The sequence below is a fragment of the Amphibalanus amphitrite genome, unplaced genomic scaffold (assembly GCF_019059575.1).
Source record: "Amphibalanus amphitrite isolate SeventyFive unplaced genomic scaffold, NRLGWU_Aamphi_draft 001059F_arrow, whole genome shotgun sequence".
Taxonomy (NCBI): domain Eukaryota; kingdom Metazoa; phylum Arthropoda; class Thecostraca; order Balanomorpha; family Balanidae; genus Amphibalanus; species Amphibalanus amphitrite.
This window is the reverse complement of record NW_024882553.1, coordinates 28,252-48,288: the sequence shown is the minus strand read 5'-3', so window position 1 is coordinate 48,288 and position 20,037 is coordinate 28,252. Positions and strand designations below refer to the sequence as shown.

The window sequence follows — 20,037 nt, the reverse complement described above, 5'->3', positions numbered from 1 at the left end:
TGAAGGAGAGGCGAAAAATAACATTGCAAATGCCAATCAGGTAATGGAACTTAAAAGCGGCAGGGCAACGTATCACTGTGCACTGTGCAGTAGTCACTTATCAGGCCAGCAATCAAACCGCTTCGCCACGGTCTGGTAAAAACCCAATTTGTTCAGCGTACACACACACACCCCATTTGATGTTTACCGAAAAGGCCAGTGTCCACCACACGTTTGTTCCATTTTATCTAACATCCATTCTGGCGGATATATGCATTCGGGGTGAAGTGTCCGTAGCAGCGAGCTGGGGGTTCTAGCACGGTATCTTGGACACTACTGAACGTTTTTGGTACTGCCCGGCGCCCGCGGACGACCAGCACCACTTCCAGCTGTATGACACCAGTACCAGACCAGCACTACTGCGAGTCAAAACGGTGCACCAGTTCAGCACCAGTCTTGGGTAGCACTACTCCAGTCTTTACGGTACACCAAGTCACACCACTGCCAGCTCCGGAGCACCAAGTTAAAGGGACCCTCCCACCTTCAAAAAAGTTAATGAATTGGCATGAAAGTGATGTCCCTTGGTTCAGAAAGAGCGAAAACGAATATCTACCAAATTTCACCGAAAAATATTCACTGGTTTTCAAGATATTTGGCTTTTACTTTTGTTTACTTTTTGGGATCTCCCCTGTTACTAGCGACTTTATTTGGAAGCAATAATTTGGCAGCCCTAAAGTGCGGCAGACGTTGCGCGCAAAGCAGCGTATACCACCACGTGTTAACGATGGTTTTAGTCTAAGATTTAAAAATCGTTAGATCTCCGCTGACGTCACAAATTCTAAGGGGGCATTCCAATGCATTAGCCCCTTAGAATCCGAAAACTGCAAGTTTGAAATTCCATATCTTCGAATTAAAGCATTTTTCGATGTTGTGAGTGTCCAAACCGGTATTTGCAGGTCATGGCCACCAATTTGGCTATCTCAACTCAAAACTAATGTTAAGGGAGGGTCCCTTTAACACCAATGACACTACGAGTTTTCCTCAGCACCAGATCAACACCATTCCCAGTCCTGGTGCTCTGGGGGCCTACAGGAGCGCGGACAATGCTTTTTCAACCTGATCCCCTTAACAAAAAGACTAGGCGAGCCGACGAAGTCAAACGGACTCTCCCTTTGTTTGGGGAATGGCTTCGTCATTGGGTAGTGGAGGCAGAGATAGCTATCGTGAGAGATGAGGTCCCGATGTTGCTGGATCAGGGGCCACAGTACAGCCGTCAGTACGTCCTGGTCCAGACCCTGCGGAAAGACACACGGCTGAAGACGCTCACAATAAAAGGGTAGGCGACGCTAAAGCTACAGTGCTGTTGAACAGTCTGGTCTGGGCGTTTGTTCTTTGGTATAAGATTCAACCACCGTCTCGACTTCTGACGAAGCCAAAAATAATGCATTATTGAACGTGGCTCCTTTGGCTGAATTGATAACAATTCTTCGCTGACTTTAGCTCATTCGTCTGAACTGGCCTTGAATATCTATTGTCCTCTTCCTCTGCGACTCAGATGACCTTGAACCCCACTGACCTCTGCGGGGCAAATGACCTTAGGACCCCACATTGAACTACATCTGTCCGCACTGACCTTGTACCGCTGCTGGGTGACCTTGATGATACGGTCGCGGGCTGGCTTGTAGATAGAGTTGTAGCGGTTCCAGCCACCCCACATTCCTCCCAGAATTTCTGTCCCGTGCGCAGGAGCGTCCCGCATGGCGTGGAACGTTCGATTGGAGGCAATCCAGTCGTCTACGGCTGCCCGCTCTCGCTGTGGGTGAAAAGGAGGGAGGTCATTGACGGGGAGGTCAGGTGTGGTGAAGAAAACGAGTCCTGCCACTCCCGATGGAGGCCCCGAATATCTGGCAAGGAGACCAGACATTTGGAGGTCTCCATCCATGGTGAAAGAAACCAGTCCTAGCACTTCCGATGCTTCCTTCACCACACAGGCCACACGGATCATAGAAGAGCTTTTATTCACAGGTCAACGATGCCTTAGGCAAAGGGTAAGTCGCACAGGTATGTACTTTACGCTACCTATCTAAAACAGGGCTGCTCGCGACATCACAGTGCTCGGAAAAGGCTCATGAAATGGAAGTCCGTCATCACTTATTCTAAATGCTTGCTCTTCAGCGAAACTTCAAATGTTAGCTGCCTTGCTATTATAACTTTTTTGCCATTTTGCCTTTCTCACTAAACTATTTCTCATGAAGGTAGGGCTCATTCCGCCACACATTTACTGGCTATTGGATAAGCCAATCATCAGCCACTGAATATAGGTAAATTTCCGATGACGTCACACCTACCCAGCCAATCAGTGAGTCCAGATCGCGAACGATGAACCGCTCCACGGTGCCGTCAGCCAACGGCATGAACCGCCAGATCATGCCAAACTTTTTGCTTAGATCGCCTAGTCCTGGCAGGTCGTGGACGTCACAGAAGTCCACGTTGTCGTAACTGAAAACACACGTCATAGATTGGCAGCCAAGAAAAATAATATGCTAGTACTTATAACTGTGAATTTGAACGCTCAGATATTTTCAAAAATCAATGTTGCTTGGGATTATTTCGTGAGGCAAGATGGATATTGACATGGAATATAGCCCAAGCCCATGAAGGTAGAAGAAGAAAATCCACAAAGGCCTTACTTCAAGAATTTCCATCCCGCAAGAGGAAAAGTTTCACAAGCCATGCTCGCATTTTCACATATAGGACAAGGTTCCAGGGCTCTAAGGGTTCAACTACAGTCAGCTTAACTTACCGACACTGCACATCGCAGACAAGCTCCCTCTGTCGCGGTTCACTCATGTTGATGTCGTTATACACCCGAACCACCCATCCGGGGTAGATCTCGGGCACCTTCGCGAGGTTCGCCTCGATGCCACGGAAGAACACGCTGGAGGCGATGCCGTAGAAACTGAAGGAGATGACATTCTGCTTCGCACCGCGAATGTCAGCAGTGATGCCGCAATTTGAGCGGGTGCCGTTCAATGTTCGGTAGGCGGATTTGGAGTACTTCCGGGAACAGTTGCAGCCCCGAAGCTCGTATACGCCGATGTCAGGGTCTGGCGAATTGTCGAGTCCGTAGGCAGGCCCAGAGAGTGGCAAGGAGTCGAGAGTCGTGGCGGGCTGTTCAGAAGAGGCCGGAGAGTTGGTATTTGAGTCATGGTTGACTCCAGGTACTGAAGAATTTAAAGAGGCTTTGATGGATGCTGGTCCGGGGTTTGTGTCAGAGAATACAGCTGAGTTCGCTGGACGACTAGAGGTTGCTGTGTCTCGTTCTGAGTCAGGTGAGTGCGGCATCGCCGGCTGCCGGAAGTCATAGTCCTGCAGCAGCACCATCAGCAGCACGGTGATCAGCAGCGCTGGCAGCAGGATGTTGGCACGCCTCCAGACGTGGTGGCAGATCAGCTGTAGATGTCGGAGCGGACTCATCTGGAGACCGGTAATGTGTGAAAATCCACCTGAAATTAATGGAAACCAAAAATTAAACCAAAAATTGAAACCAAAGATTGATTAGTTCGATTTGACTTGTTAGCCCGCGCCGGACCGTTGCTCAGCACCAACCGCGCTGGGCCGGGAAGGGGTGTATGAATGCCCCACCCCCTCTAACTCGGCTCCTGGGACACGTAGCGACACGCGAATAGGCAACATTCGAAGGAACGTCAAAAATAGTGACGATAGTGTTTGACCATTTTTTAGGTCAGAGGCCTCTTGCACCAAACGACCTAGCTGGGTAAAATCGAAGAAACCGATTTCGGAGTTAGCTAACCTAACGGTGGTAAAGTATTTTAAACCTACTTACTAGCCCATAACGTAAGCATACAGGTGCTTGCTATAATTTATAGGTAAATTGTCACAGTAGAGCCTTGGAGTGGGTGTGCGGTGCAACAGAATCCAACGATTGGTGCAGGGAGATTTCGGTGCAACAGGCCTCAGGTCAAAGGTCAGATCACTAGGGATTAGCAAAGGTACAATTTTGCCTTTTTCAGTATTTCTTTTTTTTTACAAACCGCCGCCTAACTCTGGAACGATTAGAGCTAAAGTAAGGCGGAACAGTTCATTCGATAGCCCTTTCAACTATTCATGCATCCAGCCATCCATATCTAGACAATTATTATGGATACAACCGGAGCATTGCCAATTGGACAGACATGCGACATGGATCCATGTATGTACAGTCGCTTACCAAAAGAGGTTAGCACTGACGTCAGGGTCCGGTCTGACCTCAAGGATCACGATGAATATTGTCGCTGCCACGAAAAACACATAACGTTTCTCTGCGCCGTGTTATCAACTCCAGACAGGGCTGCGGAGTCGATTGATTTTCGGTGACTCCTACTCCGACTCAGATTCCGATCGAAACTGTCGACTTGGCCATCGACTCCAACGTCCTACTCCGCAGCCCTACAGATCTGCGGAGTCCACGCATTTTCGGTTACTCCTACTCCGACTCTGAATCTGTTTTCCTCCAAAGTCAACTCCGACCCCGACTCCGCAGCCATGCCCCCCGGTTCAGCAGATACATACATTGGCCGCCGATCATGAGCTGCCCCCCCCCCCCCCCAATCGTGCGGCTGGACTCAAGTGACGAGAGAAGGAAGGAAAAGGAGATGGAGGGAGGAGAAGAGAGAGAGGGAGAGAAATGGGGATAGGTAAATGTAAAGGGGAGAGAGAGAGAGAGAGAGAGAGAGAGAGAGAGAGAGAGAGAGAGAGAGAGAGAGAGAGAGAGAGAGAGAGAGAGAGAGAGAGAGAGAGAGAGAGAGAGAGAGAGAGAGAGAGAGAGAGAGAGAGAGAGAGAGAGAGGGAGGCAGGGAGGCAGGGAGATAGACTAGATAGAGAAGTATGTAGGGTGAAAGGGGAACCGTAGGAAAACCCTTTTTGCAGAGGTGAAGAATTGCCATGATCGAAGAAGGTGCTCTATCAGCACTTCCCGGGTGGCAGCGCGAAATTATAGCGCAATAAAATATGTAGCGCTCCCCTCATCTCTGTCCTCGCGAAGTACCTACCTACGTTCTTAAACAATTTGTGTCTGATATGAAATGGATGCCTCCACTGGAACATTTGCCAATATGTTAACCTCTGAATTTCAGGGAGCGCCCTCAAAAACCCAGCATTCTCCACCCCTGCCTGCTAGTACCCTTGCTTATCATTGTATTTCACCTATCATGCCTGAGCCTGACACTTGCTCTGTCGTCAGCTTCATAACGGACGACTGCACCGAGACTGCACTTGAGCTTAGCGACCGTCCATCCGCCACAATTAAATGTATGCCAATAAAACTACGCCTGTTGTTTTCAGGCAATTATGCAATAAATTCGTGAAAATGATTGGTTTCAATAATTCATCGCCTTAAATATATTTATGTTAATCAATGACAACCCACTACTGATTCGTATTGCATAATTCTTCGCACGTTTGCGTAGATAGGCCATGAATAACCACGCACAATGCATGATACGGGCCCTGCACCCTTCAACGCGTCGCGCGTCTCGGTAAAAATCGCCCTTATTGACAGACGCTCGCCGCCGGGCACGCGCTGTCTGCTACCCACCCCGTCCCCTCCCCCTCCGCCCGCTCCCCCCACCCCTGCCCTAGCAACGGAGGCGTCCTTCTGCTTGCTACCGTAAGATGTTTACATTCGACCCAAGGACATGAATTTGGACAGAATATAGATGCAAAGGAAACAAAGGACTGAATGGTAAGTGCTGTGCAACATTCAAAAGAGAAAAAAGCTCCGTGTATCATGGTGTTGAATGGATCCACTTCGATGCATGTTTCATCTTTTGATTCACTCGCCACGGGCTGTCCCCCTAGCGGCACGTTCATGAACTACGCGTCGGGGGACTTTGGGCGGGCAATGTGTCTGGAGATGTCGCGCGGGGTAGGTCGCGGTCAAGTTGTGCTAAAATTGTTATTTTTTGCGTTTGGTGATCCTTGGTGATGTTATTTTGTGGGTTAAACTGAACTGATGAGTGCAGTGCTGGTGCGCGACAGTGGACACTCGGGCCGTGATAAGATAAGTGACATTCTGCCAACTGGAAGACTGCGATCGATGAGTTAGTTGGAGTGACCAGGTGAGTTACTGAACTTGAACTGTCAGTGAGTGACATATGAGTGTGTTTGGTGAGTGAGAATACATGGTGAGGATTGTCCGCCGGCCGGCGGGAAGGAAAAACTTTAATGAAACTGCCTGTTTCAGGACCGTCTACGATGGAGCTTGAGCTGTCAGCTGGAAGGCTTCGGATCGGGAATGGTCACTGGTCAGTCCGTTCCAGATCCACACTGGAACGGTATTTCATTATCTATCGTGTGCTCTGTTTTTGTGTATAACGGCGGATCCAGATGGGTTTTTATTCAGTGTTTCAAATTGAAATGTTGAAATTGAAATTGAAAATTGACTCGTTGCCTGGATGAAGATTTCCCATAGAATACATACAAATGTCTGGATAATCTCTGAAGTGATTAACTTGTATGTTTAATGTTATGCGTATAATTTATGCTTAAGTAAGAAGTAACTGGTGCAAAATGTACCTTCAACGTGCAGTCAATGCATAAACCATCACTCAAACTTTATTTCAATGCATTACAATTCATTGGTTACTTTCAACTTGGGCTTATTTGAGGTTTAGACGTTCGTGGTTTCCCTATTGCTTTGATTTGTTCGCAAAATGTTTCAAATTAACGTAGTCGGCTATCATCTGGGCCACCTGGATCCGCCTGTCATTGCCTCGCTGTAGCCGTGTTTGTCATGTCAAGACGCGCTGCCCGTTCTGGACGGCTGCCAGCCGTGCTCCCGGCTCCCGGCGCCGACCGGCCGCCGTGGGCAGCGCTCACCCGAGTCGGGTCAGCAGCTGACCGCTGACCGGCCGGCAGAGGTCAACGAAGGTCAACCAATTGCGCACGTGGCTCAACGCTATGAAATGCTGCTGGACGGGGCTAGAGTTTATCCGAGGGACTTATCTTTGTAATGTCGCTCTTTGGAATACTGAGTTGGGGTATTACAGACATATTTTGCTCTTGCTCTTCACTAGCTGGGGTAGGTATTCTAGTTTTGGATGATTTGATCATCGAAATAGGATAATGATATTACAATAATATAGGCAAAAAAGGTGTTAGCAATACATTTGCTAGGTGGTTATAATTTTCCAGGTTATTCATTCTTTACTTGTGGTAGCTGTCCCCTGAGTTGACAATAATAATTATCATTAATGAGTCGGGGATAATAATTGTAAATAAATAGATCACATGGTTACATTTACTACATAAATACGCCTAATCACTTACATGAGTTCATTATCAGAACAGTTACGTAATAACATAATCAATAACATAATAACATAATTAATTCCATAAAAACAATCAATTACATAATGACCTTTAAAACATAAACATGCCTAATCATTTACATAGTCGCATAAACAATTACATAAGAACATAATCAATTACATACCATAATTTAGTAATTGTACCATAATGGTTGAGATTCTCTCAACCTTCATAACCATAAAACAAACTTTTTACGTGATATATTGTAGGGATTAATTGATATTTGTTTTGCACAGAGTGATGTATACATTTAATTGCAATATGCATGAATGTATGGCTCAGGCGTAACATCCCTTGTTGTTGTTCTTGTCATTGGTGTGTCAACCACGACACCAAGTGGCCATCCATTTGACGGACTCTTTGCTCGGTAGCCGTCATCTTCAGGTTTTATTTGTGGCAAGTCAGTTGACTGAGTTTTGCTCGGTAGCCGTTATCCTCAGGTTTGTTGTGTGGCAAGTCATTTGACCGAGTCTTTGCTCGGTAGCTGGCACGCTCAGCTTTGTTTTGTGGCAAGTTATTTGACCGAGTTTTTGCTCGGTAGTCGTCATTCTCAGCTTTGTTTTGTGGCAAGTTATTTGACCGAGTTTTTGCTCGGTAGTCGTCATTCTCAGATTTGTTTTGTGATTAGTCATTTTAAGCGAAGCTTTGCTTGGTGTTCATCATTCTCAAGTTTTGTGGCAAGTCATTTAACCGAGTTTTTGCTCGGTAGTCAGTCATTCTCAGTTTTTTTTTTGTGGCAAGTCATTTGACGGAGTCTTTGTTGGTAGTCATCATTCATATATTTGATTTGTGGCAAGTCATCTGACTGAGTTTCTACTCGAAGGCTGTCGTTCTCAGGTTCGCTTTGTGGCAAGGTTTTTTGACCGAGTTTTTGCTTGGCAGTCGTCGTTCTCAGTTTTTTTTTTGTTGTGGCAAGTCATTTGAATGAGTGTTTGCTCGGTAGCCGTTATTCTCAGGTTTGTTTGGTAGCAATTCATTTCACCGAGCCTGTGCTCGGTAGCCGTCATTCTTAGGGTTGTTTTATGGCAAGTCATTTGACCGAGTTTTGCTCGGTAGTCTTCATTCTCAGATTTTTATTGTGGCAAGTTATTTGGGTAGCCATCCTTCTCAGGTTTGCTTTGTGGCAAGTCATTTGTCGAAGTCATTGCTCGGTAATCGTCATTCTCAAAATTGTTTTGAGGCAAGTCATTGGCCGATTCTTTGCTTCCTAGCCTTCCTTCTCTGGTTTGTTTGGTGGACAGATGATTTGACCAAGTTTCTGCTCGGTAGCCGTCATTCTCAGGTTTGTTTTATGGCAAGTCATTTGACCGAGTCTTTGCTCGTAACTGTCTTTTTAAGGTTTATTTTGTGGAAAGTCATTCGACCGAGCCTTTGCTTGGTAGCCTTTATTCTCTGGTTTGTTTTGTGGCAAGTCATTTGACCGAGTCATTGCTCGCTAGCCGTCATTCTCAGCTTTGTTTTTTGGCTATTGATTTGAATGAACCTTTGCTTGGTAGTCGTCGTCCTCAGCTTTGTTATAGCAAGTAATGTGACAGAGTCTTTGCTCCGTACTCGCTATTCTAAGGTTTGTTTTGTGGCAAATCATTTGACAGAGTATGAGCTCGGTAGTCGTCATTCTCAGATGTTTTTTTTTGGCAAGTCATTTGACCGAGTTTTTGCTCGGTAGTCGTCATTCTCAGCTTTGTTTTGTGGCAAGTCATTTGACCAAGTTTTTGCTCGGTAGTCGTCATTCTCAGGTTTGTTTGGTTGCAACTCATTTGACCGAGTGCGTCTTTGCTCGACAGCCATCAGTCCCTGGTTTGTGTTGTGAAAAGCCATTTGACCGAGTTGTTGCTCGGTAGCAGTCATCCTCAGTTTTGTTTTGTGGCAAGTCATCCGTCGGAGTCTGCTCGGTAGCCTTCATTCTTAGGCCTGTTTTGTGGCAAGACATTTGACCATGACTCTGCTCGGTAGCTGTCATTCTCAGGTTTGTTTTATGGCAAGTCATTTGTCCGAGCCTTTGCTCCGTAGCCGTCATTCGCTGGTTTGTATGGTGGACTGGCATTTGACCAAGTGTTTGCTCGGTAACCGTCATTGTCAGGTTTGCTTTCTGGCAAGTGATTTGACTGAGTCTCTACTCGGTAGCCGGTAGCCGTCATTCTCAGGTTTGTTTTGAAGCAAGTCATTTGACTGAGCCTTTGCTCGGTAACTGTCTTTTTAGGCTTTGCTTTGTGGAAAGTCATTTGACCGAGTCTTTGCTACCGAGCCTGTGCTCGGTAGTGTTCATTCTCTGGTTTGTTTTGTGGCACTTGGTAGACGTCATTCTCAGGTTTGTTTTATGGCAGTTTTTTGACAGCTCTGCTTCTGATCAGTCAACAGTCTACTGTCGCTGATCTGTTGGTAATCTCTCCTATTGCTAATCCGTCGACATTCTCTACTGTCGCTGTTCTGCCGACGACAGTAGATGTCGCTGTTCTGTACTAGTCGCTGATCCGGGGACAGACGGTTTCGACCGTCGCTGATCTGTCGACAGTCTATTGTCGCTCTCTGTCTTGGGACGCTGCTTGGTTGCCGTGGTTATCTTGAGCTCGGTAAGTTGTTGAAGTATTTACGCCATTGAGAGAACAATATTCAACTAGCTGCAGACATTACGGGCTCGATTCCTGGACAAGGCCCGGGGTCTTATCGGTCGTTGAACGATGGAACAGCGTGAAGATTCCAGTTAGCACTTTGTCCTCTGGATTTGGTGCTTTACCTAAATTTCATCTTAAGAAGTATTTAAAATTCGGATGATCGATCCTCTCAGATGGGTTTTGGTTGAACCGGCCAACACTACTGATGTCTAGGAATTAGGGCGGTACTTAATTACGGTGCATGATTTAGGACGAACTGCGTCCTGCATGATATATGCAAATGCATGATGGGTAGGGTTTAGCTTAAGGCATAGGTTAAGTCTTAGGATTGTTAAGATACATAGTGTAAGGACGAAGGCTTACGCATGCAGCCTTGGATTAGTTTTAAGCATGTTTGTGCCTAAGGCGCAAACATTTTTGTAATCAAGTACCGCCTTTATTCCCAGACGCAGTGTGCCGTAACGTCTATGTCATGCTAGCCGTACGCATTGAACACTACAAGCTGAGCTCACATTCTGGCTTGATTTACTTCATGATACTTTCCGAGCACTCCACAAGTACCCATGCTTCTTCAAATGAATTATGAAGTCTTTCCAATGAAGGATCTTTAGGGCTGCGTGCCAAGATCCTGATTTCTGATTGAATGCACATCACGCTGAAATATGATAGTTTTCCAGCATTATGCTGTCCTGTATGTTTGCAGCTGTGCCCGTCGGACCACTAAACTGCTCAGCTCGTCAGAGCTGCGCTTGTTTTTGCTCATCGTTGGACGCCATTGGTGTCTTAGCGGGTTATCGTCAACCTAGCATTGTATAGTCTGAGCTCTCTTCAGCCCCTTGCCTGGAGATGGTCATTCTATTGTGTGAGGGAGCTGAGTTTTAAACTCGTCACACTCCGATTCCCCAGCTCATCAGCTCACTCGCCGCCGCCGCCACCGGGACCGCCTCGCGGGTTGAGCCGCCGGGGGACTGGCCACCCCTCAGCTGGCTCCCTGCTGTAGGCTGGTCCCATGGCCGGCTTGGCGGTGGGCGGTCTGGTCGGTCAAAGCCAAATCCAGTCCTGGCTGGCTGGCTACTGATCTGTCCACAGTCTCTTCTGTCACTGATCTGTCGAAGTGTCGCTGATATGTGGACAATCTCCACTGTCGCTGATCTGACGAAGTCTCTGCCTTCGCTGATATGTTGACAGACGCTACTGTCACTGATCTGTAGACAGTCGTCGACTGTCAATAATCTGTCAAGTCTCAACTGTCGCTGATCTGTCAAAAGTCTCTACGTTCGCTGATCTGTCGACAGTCACTACTGTCGCTGATCTGTCAACAGCTTACTGCCGGTGATCGGTCAACATTCTATGCGGTCACTGAAATGTCGAAAGTCTTTACTGTCGCCGATACGTCGACAGTCTCTACTGTCGGTGATCTGTTCAAGTCTCTACCCTCGATGATCGGTCGAGGTCTTTATTGTCGCTGATTCGTCGACAGTTTTAACTGTCGCTTATCTGTCGACAGTCTCTACTGTCATTCATCCGTCGAGATGTCGCTGATCTGTCGATGTCTCTACTGTCGCTGATTTGTCGACAGTCTCTGCTGTCGCTGCTCCGTCGGAAGTCTCCACTGTCGCTGATCTGTCGACAGTTTCTTCTGTCACTGATCCGTCGTGATGCTGCTGACCTGTCGACAGTCTCTAATGTCGCTGATCGTCAGCAGTCTGTTCCGTCGCTGCTCCGTCGAAAGTCTCTACTGTCGCTTACCCGTCAGAGGTCTATACTGTCGCTGATTCATCAGTCTCTACTGTCGCTGATCTGTCGAAAGTCTCTACCGTCGCTGATCTGTCACACGTCGCTAACTGTCGCTAACTTGTCGAAATCTGTCGTTGATCCGTCGAAAGTCTAGATTCACTGATTTGTTGACGGTCTCTACTCTCGCTGATCCATCGATAGACTAGACTGTCGCTGATCCACAAGTCTCTGCTGTCGCTGTCCGCTGATCCGTCGACAGTCTCTACTGCTGCTGATCCGTCGACAGTCTGTACTGTTGCTGATCTGTAGAAAGTCTTTGCTCTCGTTAATCCGTCTTAAGTGTATTGTCGTTAATCTGTCGACGTTCCTTGCTGTCGCTGATCCATCGATAGTCTATTATCGCTGATCTGTCGAAGTGATGCTGATCTGCCGAAGTTTCTACTGTTGCTGGTCCATCGACGTCTTTACTGACACTGATCCGTCGAAATGTCGCTGATCTGTCGACAGTTTCTACTGTCACTTATCCGTCGGAAGGTCGCTGGCTGTCGGGAATCTATACTGTTGCAGGATTTGTCGAAAGTCTCTACTGTCACTGATCCGTCGAAAGTCGCTGTCGCTGATCTGCCAAAATTCTACGTCCCTGATCCGTCAACGTCTCCACTGTCGCTGATATGTCGACAGTCTCTAGTGTCGCTGATCCATCAAGGTCTCTACTACCGCTGATCTGTCGATAGTTAACGCCGTCGCTGATCTGTGGACAGTTTCTGCTGTCGCTGATCTATGGACAGCGAAGCTGATCTGTGGAAGTTTCTGTTGTTGTTTATCCATCGAGATCGATGGACGTCTCTACTGTCACTGATCCGTCGAAATGTCGCTGATCTGTGGACAGTCTCTACTGTCAATGATCCGACGAAAGGCCGATGACTGTCGACAATCTCAACTGTCGCAAGATTTGTCTAAAGTCTCCACTGTCGCTGATATGTCGAGTCTCTGCTGTCACTTATCCATCGAAGTGTCGCTGATCTGTCGTTGATTCGTCGACAGTTTCTACTGTCGCTGATCTGTCGACAGCCTAGCCTGACTGATCCGTCGGCAGGCTATTGTTGCTGATTCGTCGGCAGGCTGTACCATTGCTGATCCTTCAACAGTCTCTACTGTCGCCATCGGTCGATACTGATCGTTGGTCGTACAATAATTTCGTTTAACCATTGCTTAGAAGTACACCTGTGGGTCGTCTTTGTGTAGAAAACGCTTTCATTTGTTTGTTTTTAAAATCTTGTTTTGTAACCTTCTTTGCGAACTAGTTTTATCCAGTCATAAGTATTACTCGTTTTGCTTAGATCTATAATGTCTTTTTACTAAGATCTACTGTGATATTTTCTTCGATATATTATGCTTTATTGCATGGCTCCTGTGTTAATTTGGCATGAGATATTTTTTACTATTGCCCGGCATCAGGTTACTGACCTTTCAGTGTCAGGTTACTGACCTTTCTGAAGGTGAGAAGCGGTTGCCATGTCAACGGTCAATAGTAAGTTGCTCGCGCAGTGGTGTTTGAACAAAAATTCAAATGTCGTAATTTTATCGTCGTTTTCTCAGACTGTTCAGTTTGATTTCGTGATTGGCTAGTCAAGTCATCTAGAACTGGGCCGTCATTTGAACATGTCCGTTCAAATGCCCCGATTTAATTTGTTGGAGCCGCATGAATTGGATGAGCTATTTTCATCGCGCAGGGCTCAGGGCACTAAAAAGGTGATTAAATCAGCAGAAGACGTCTTCATTGAGTTCTTGCAAGTAAAAGGCATATCTGTTGAAAGCTGCATGCACAGCAACGATGTCCTGGACAACGCTGTGAAGGAGTTTTTCATTACTGTAAAACGCAAGAACGGCGAACGCTACAAATCGAAGAGTCTCCACACTCTCAAGTACGGCGTGAAACAGAAAACAGAAAACAGAAAACAGAAAACAACTAAGTGTGTGCCGTAGACATGTGACGTGGCTATGATTGTATATCCAATACATTCAATTGTACCATGATATTTCTGTTTGGATATTATTATTACGGGATGAATGAGTAGGTACTAAGTAAAGATTCCGAGAGTTGGCCATGTAATAAAACGAATACTGCATGGGGGAGCGGGCAATAGCAAAAATATTGCCCTCTGTAACGTCACTGTCGCCCTCGGGTGAAGACCTCCACAAGTGCTATTGCCCTCGGCTTCGCCTCGGGCAATAGCACTTGTTTCGGTCTTCACCCGAGGGCGACAGTGACGTCACATCGGGCAATATTTTTTGCTATTGCCCGCTCCCCCATGCAGTATTCGTATATTAAACTAAGATCTATGAAGGAAAACATACATGATAAAACTAAAACAAAGGATATCTAAACGATATCAGTACTTAACACTTCATTATAATTCCAACTAAGATGTACTAGAAATAAATAAAACATAAATATAAACCTTAAACAAATAAACCGGAAACAAAATTAAACAAATAAACAAAGATATACACAAAACAAAGGATACCCTTACGTAACACCTCTATGATTTTCAGCATTGACAACAATTACCTGGACCTCTGTATACTTTGCTATACATAGGTTGGGACTCGGGTCCGTAAATAAGTAAAACAAAAAGTTTTTTTAACGATTAAACCATTGAAGTAAAACACCTGCCGTTAGGTGAACATTAATTTTTGCCTTACCTGTGCTTTGTTTCGTTTTTTTTGCACGATTTGTGTGATTTATAAGAACGGCAGAGCTTCGCTTTTTATCGAGGGTACATTCTTAATTTCTGATTGCTTACTTTTTTACCAATTATGCGATGTTTGAGCTGCTGCTGGTGGTTTTAACTGAAGTTATATCGTATCTCACTGCTTTACAAATACACTGATTAATTTAATTCATATGGATTGCGTAATTATCTGAGGTGGGTATTTGTATCTTTATTAATGCACTAAGCCTCTCTTCACAAGTGATTATCACGTACTTAGCCAGATGTCAGCATATAACACAGACACACACGGCAACTCGCATACTCGCAGAGGAACCTTTAGTCCATATCCTCCATTTTTAAAACGTCGATTCATTTAGCTTCTTTCCTTGAGCCGTCGGTTTTCCTGAGAGTTTTTATTTTACGTATGAGCAAGCCACCAGAGGTGTTAGCAGTTGCCGTAATTTTGCGCAATTTTATCTTTAAGTTATATTTCTAACGCGGTTGATTTATTCAGTAAGTGATATAGAGACTTTGATGGACGACATTGGACACGCTCATGGTAAGACAGCTCAGCATGGTAAGAAAGCTTTCTACTTAATTTATCATTTATGTGGTACCATGTCTCAGCTCATTGTATTAGAAGTTAAGTTAGGTATTACGGGAGTGTATAGTTTATTGTTTGAGGGCCTGTATGTTGTATCGTTTTTTATTGTTGTTGTTTTTTGTTGGCACTTTGGGTGCTATCTGAGTTAACGAAATGATAAAAACTTCCTGCCTCTAGAGGCTACCAACAGTCAAACAATTCATTTGAACAGTCATTATGCAATGGCTATGTCATAGTGCACTCAGTAGGCTCCGCTAAGTACAAAACATTTTATTCCGTACAAATGCGTGGATTTGAAGAGCTCGTCTCTTTTGTGTCATTTGGTGTAATTTAGTCAAAAGTAGCCTGATATTTTAGGTGCTACTTTTAAATCGATTTATTTGGTTGGTATTTTCATTTGAACGTTCTAGGCAATGGACCGTGCATGGAGCGTTTCGTTGTCAGAAGCTCTAGACTGGTATTTCTTCTTTTGTCCATTTATGCCTGGAAAGTTAGTGTACGTATTTACATAACGGACTTGAACAAAAACGAAACCATGCTTGCATTTAACTAAATATGTCAGCATAAATGCTAAGACCTCCGACAATGCCCAAAGCTGTTGCTCTTGTTAATGTTCCCATTAACGAAAGGAGAGGAAAGGGGAAAAGAAAGGGGAAGGTAGGTATGCTTGCTGAGCAGTGAGCACTGGGCAGTGACCTAACAAGTCAGTATTTCAGGGATGGTACGTAGGTACTGTCACAAAGATAGCCCATCGTTGCTCTGAATTATCGACATATATTTGTGTGAAAATGTTTTTATGTGTTGATTCGTGTTTTGATCCCCTAAATTTGTGTGGATCCTATGTTTTGTCGTGTACCTAGGTATGTCATAGCTAGTAGCTACTATAAATTCACCAGCTAGCCGCACCACACACATAAACATGGATATACCAAATAACAACAAGTAATCAAAATGACCGTAAATTGAACATCACTTAACAGTGAATTACAGAAAAAGTATATGGGAGGGCTACCGATTTTTTGCGCAAGTTTGCCAGCGTTGATTTAACGTTTACTTTCATGCTTTGCACCGATTGGCGCTCGCGCATTTTTGCAAAGGAGCATTAGCGGTTGCAGGCGAGTTTCGTTCGTCAAATATTTTTCAAAATCTTTTTAAAGTGTGTTTTTCCGGCGCGAACGGGTTTAAGTGCTTAGTGAAGCAATTTCTTTTTCAAGATACATGTAGAATTAATTTTCTGATGAAAAAATGGAAAAAAGGTTCGTATATTTGTGTATTTAATCGTTTTGGACGTGAATCATTTTCAAGTGTCCCTGCACATTGAATCATTTCATTGGTTTGCATTTATTTTTCCTGGATATAAACATGAAAGCTGACATGATTTATGTCACTTTTGGTCGTTAAGATTGTGAAGCTGTTTATGATGCGTGTGTCTTATTGTTAAATTATTGGGTAAATTTATATTATCAATTTGTTTAACATGCTTTGAGTGTTCAGTTAAATTGGACACTGATGTTATGGATGATTATTGATCACGTTAATTTATTTCGAAGATGCCTTCCGTGTGTTGGTATTTGTGTAGAGATGGACTTCTGAAATAAGGCTCAGCGATGTTGATAACCGTTGCATAGCTTTTTTATTTGGAGACGGTCTAAGCTATTTGGTCTATTTAGTCTTGCGATTAGAGTATGTGATGTATTGTTAACCGTAAAGCATGAAGTATATCTAAAAATAAGTGTTAACTAAACTATCCCAACGTAGAATTATCATTTCTTCGTGTAGGTATGACGTACTGCACTTAAATTATACATTTTTTTCCGCGTGTCATGATTTTCTCCGAAAGGTCAGTTAAATGCTTCAGTAGCTGTATCCACATAGTGAATGGTTTATAAAGTTCTGAGTAGTTGTTTGGATGATCCTGACTAATATGGGATGCATAGTGTCTATAATGCGATGTGTACCTATTCATGGTGTGTTTGTTTGTCTGTTAACTTATTTTTCGGTTTTTATTGAATGTTGATCGTTGAATTCAATTTTGGTTAAAGTAAATGATGCCCATTCGTTTATTGATCACCACAGAAATTACATGAATGAATTTAAGTGTTATTAACCCGCGCACCGACGGGGGTCTGCGCCAACTTAGTACCGACGGGGGGGGGGGGCGGATGACCGCCCCCCCCCCTGAGATCTCGAGAACGAAGCAAGATAGCGACAAGCGGTAAACGGCATCGGATACGCACGGACAAGGTCTACAATTTTTACTAAGGTCATTTTCAGGTCAGGTCAAAGATGACGTCACAGGGGTCGAAAAAGTCAAAATGGCGGCGCTAGATATGGAGAGGGTTTTTCTCGAATAACTTTCGAAGTAGTCAAGATAGGAACAAACTAAGGGCATCATCGTGATCCTCTCGTCGATCCGCATCGAATGATATATATGTTGACCTCGAAAGGTCAAGGTCAAAGGTTGACCTCAGGTCACGTGACCTCGAGGTCATCATGTATATCATTTGATGCGTCTTGACGAGCTGAACACAATGAGACTATCCGCGCGGCTGTATCTTGTTCCTGTAAGGAGTTATTGGCAAAAAACCTTTGGTGACCTTTGATGACGTCACATGACCTTACAGCTGCCCAACAGCAAAACAGACCTCAAGGTAGTGAAGGTTGATCGTATGTGAAGTCATGTATGGTATATGGGGCCATTCCGACCCGTTTTAGTGGTAAAAACAGGGAGTTGATTTTTCCCCCATTGACTTATAATGGGGAGGTCGCGAAATTGACCTGACCTTAGGTCACCGACATCAAAATTCCGAGATATACAAATTGTAGCTACTAATGACCTAATAACATCCTGCGACTTTCAAAGGCCTCCGACATCTACTGTAGCTCTGGCACGGTGACAAAGTTGCAAAAAAGTGACTTGAGGTTGGGTCATTCAAAGTGACCTGGTGACTTGACCTTAAAAGTTAGGAGGTTCAAACTTGCACACCATGTGTAAAATTGATGAGAGAATAGTCATACCAAATTTCGCGGCGCTACGCGCCGCGGTTTTCCCGCTATCCGCGAAAAACCTCAGGGGGGGGGGCGGATATCCGCCCCCCCCCCGTCGGTGCGCGGGTTAAAGGGTGACTGGACCATGTGACTGGTTTTATAAGTCTGAGAGCTAGGTATGCAGGTAGACAGGTATGTGGCAAAACACTATAGGTAGGTAGGTAGGTTGGTCTAGGTTTAGGCCATAATACCAATGCTTAGGGTATTATGGGTTCTGGACAGTCGTCAAACACCGGCAAAAGCTTGCAATAACTTTGATAATAAATGTACTTCTGCTCCTATAACAAGACTAATAAATGTACAATTATTTACCGGCAAGTGACGACTCTCCAGGGCGATGTCCGCCGTATCCCTCCGGCTCCACGTGCCGGGCATCGGGCAACAGGGTGACATCAGGCTGACCTCTTCTGATCTCGCTGTTTACAATGGGTACTGGGCATTCACGGCTCGCCGGTCAGAAAATAATATCTTCTATATTATTGGTTGTGTCTAAAATACTAATATAAACTAGCTTACAGCAAATTTTTTGTGGTTTTGTTTCACTTAAAAGGTAGGTACAGTATATGATCGGAGGCCAAGCTTTGCCCACAGCTTCCACTATCCACGTAAAAAAAGCTTATGTGCGAATATCACTTGAGCAAGTTGACATTATTTTTCACACCAGCGGTATTCTTTTCTGCCGTGGCCATGATTTTTTGTGGACTACTTTATAATAAAAATTAGCGTCGTAAAATTTGACTGCATCAGTGCCTATTTTTTTTGACACACTCATGTCATTGTCGGACTGATGTCACCCTGGCTAAGAGAGGGATAACAAAAATAAATGCGTCAAGTACCTTTCTCAATTCGTTAGTCTATTTTTTTTTACCACGATTCAACGACCACGATTAACAATTTACGAATTTCAAGTACGATTTCCGATTTCGAAACGATCTTAGACTAACGACTTAGAATTTAGGTACTTAATTGGTGCATTTATTTTCCTGGCCTGTTAAGTTCCATCTACATGAGAAAAAGAATCCTGTTTCAGCAACGTTAACATTTTAAATCTCAAATAATGTCCTATTAATGACTCCGATATCTCCTCATTCACAAGTTACATCCTTCTTGCCTTCTTACCTCGCGTCTCCCGTGCTCCCTCATCTCATAACTCCCATGTGCAGCTTTTCATCCCCAGCCCTCATACCTGGGACGTGTCTTCTACTACTGCAGGCGCGACGTCCGTCGCCGCTGTCAGGAGAGCCTCAGCCAGCGAAGTTTTTGACGAGACCCGATCGGCCGGTAGCGTTTGATGCCGTCCTACTTGGCTCACTGTTAATATTAACACAACGCTATTCCGACCGTTTTTTTTTTTGCAACTCTCTTGGATGTTATCACACGGCAGAATTGCTGCAAAGTAACTGCTCCACCCCGGCTTCCTGGCCTGACAGCCAAATCAAATGTTATGGCCGGTTGAGTGGTGACATTTCTGACGTCAAACATGTGTCGGCGAGTGGTAGAGGTTGCAGCGGCTTTGCAACGTGACATTTGTAGCGTGCATAGCTCCGCGCACAACTGGGCTATTCAGCCATACGTGCCGCCGGGGGTGGGAGGGGAAGGGGCAGAATTTGCACTCCTGGCCCTGTTGTGTCCTGTCCAATTTCCGAACAGATGGTCATAGAACGACGGGTAAAACGGCAATCGAAAGCTCTCAACAAGACCGACTTTTGGAGCACAATTTTCTGCCCTAAGAGGTCACAGGGCAGATCAAGGTCAGGTCAAGGGTAAAAACGGCATGTTTCTCCATTACTGGCTTTGGAGCCCAGTTGGCGAAGAATTGGTTGAGATGGATCACCTAAAACTTCTTCTTAGCTACCAAAACAAGATGCATAGCATGCAATGTCATAAAGGTCAAAGTCAGGTCAGGTCACCAAAGACGTACTATCTCATCCATGGTGTAGTTTTGTCATTGCATGCGATCGTAATGTTA

General features: G+C 45.0%; 1 protein-coding gene across 1 annotated transcript; it reads right to left on the bottom strand.

Moving 5' to 3' along the window:
• Window positions 1–201: 201 nt before the first annotated feature.
• LOC122369665 lies at window positions 202–19,510 on the bottom strand. Its single transcript, XM_043344572.1, has 5 exons — window positions 19,255–19,510; window positions 2,783–3,485; window positions 2,328–2,478; window positions 1,613–1,792; window positions 202–1,274 (listed from the first exon to the last, which is right to left on the bottom strand). The coding sequence occupies exons 2-5, from the start codon at window positions 3,454–3,456 to the stop codon at window positions 1,032–1,034; spliced, it is 1,248 nt and encodes a 415-aa protein (XP_043200507.1). The 5' UTR covers window positions 3,457–3,485; window positions 19,255–19,510; the 3' UTR covers window positions 202–1,031.
• Window positions 19,511–20,037: the final 527 nt, after the last annotated feature.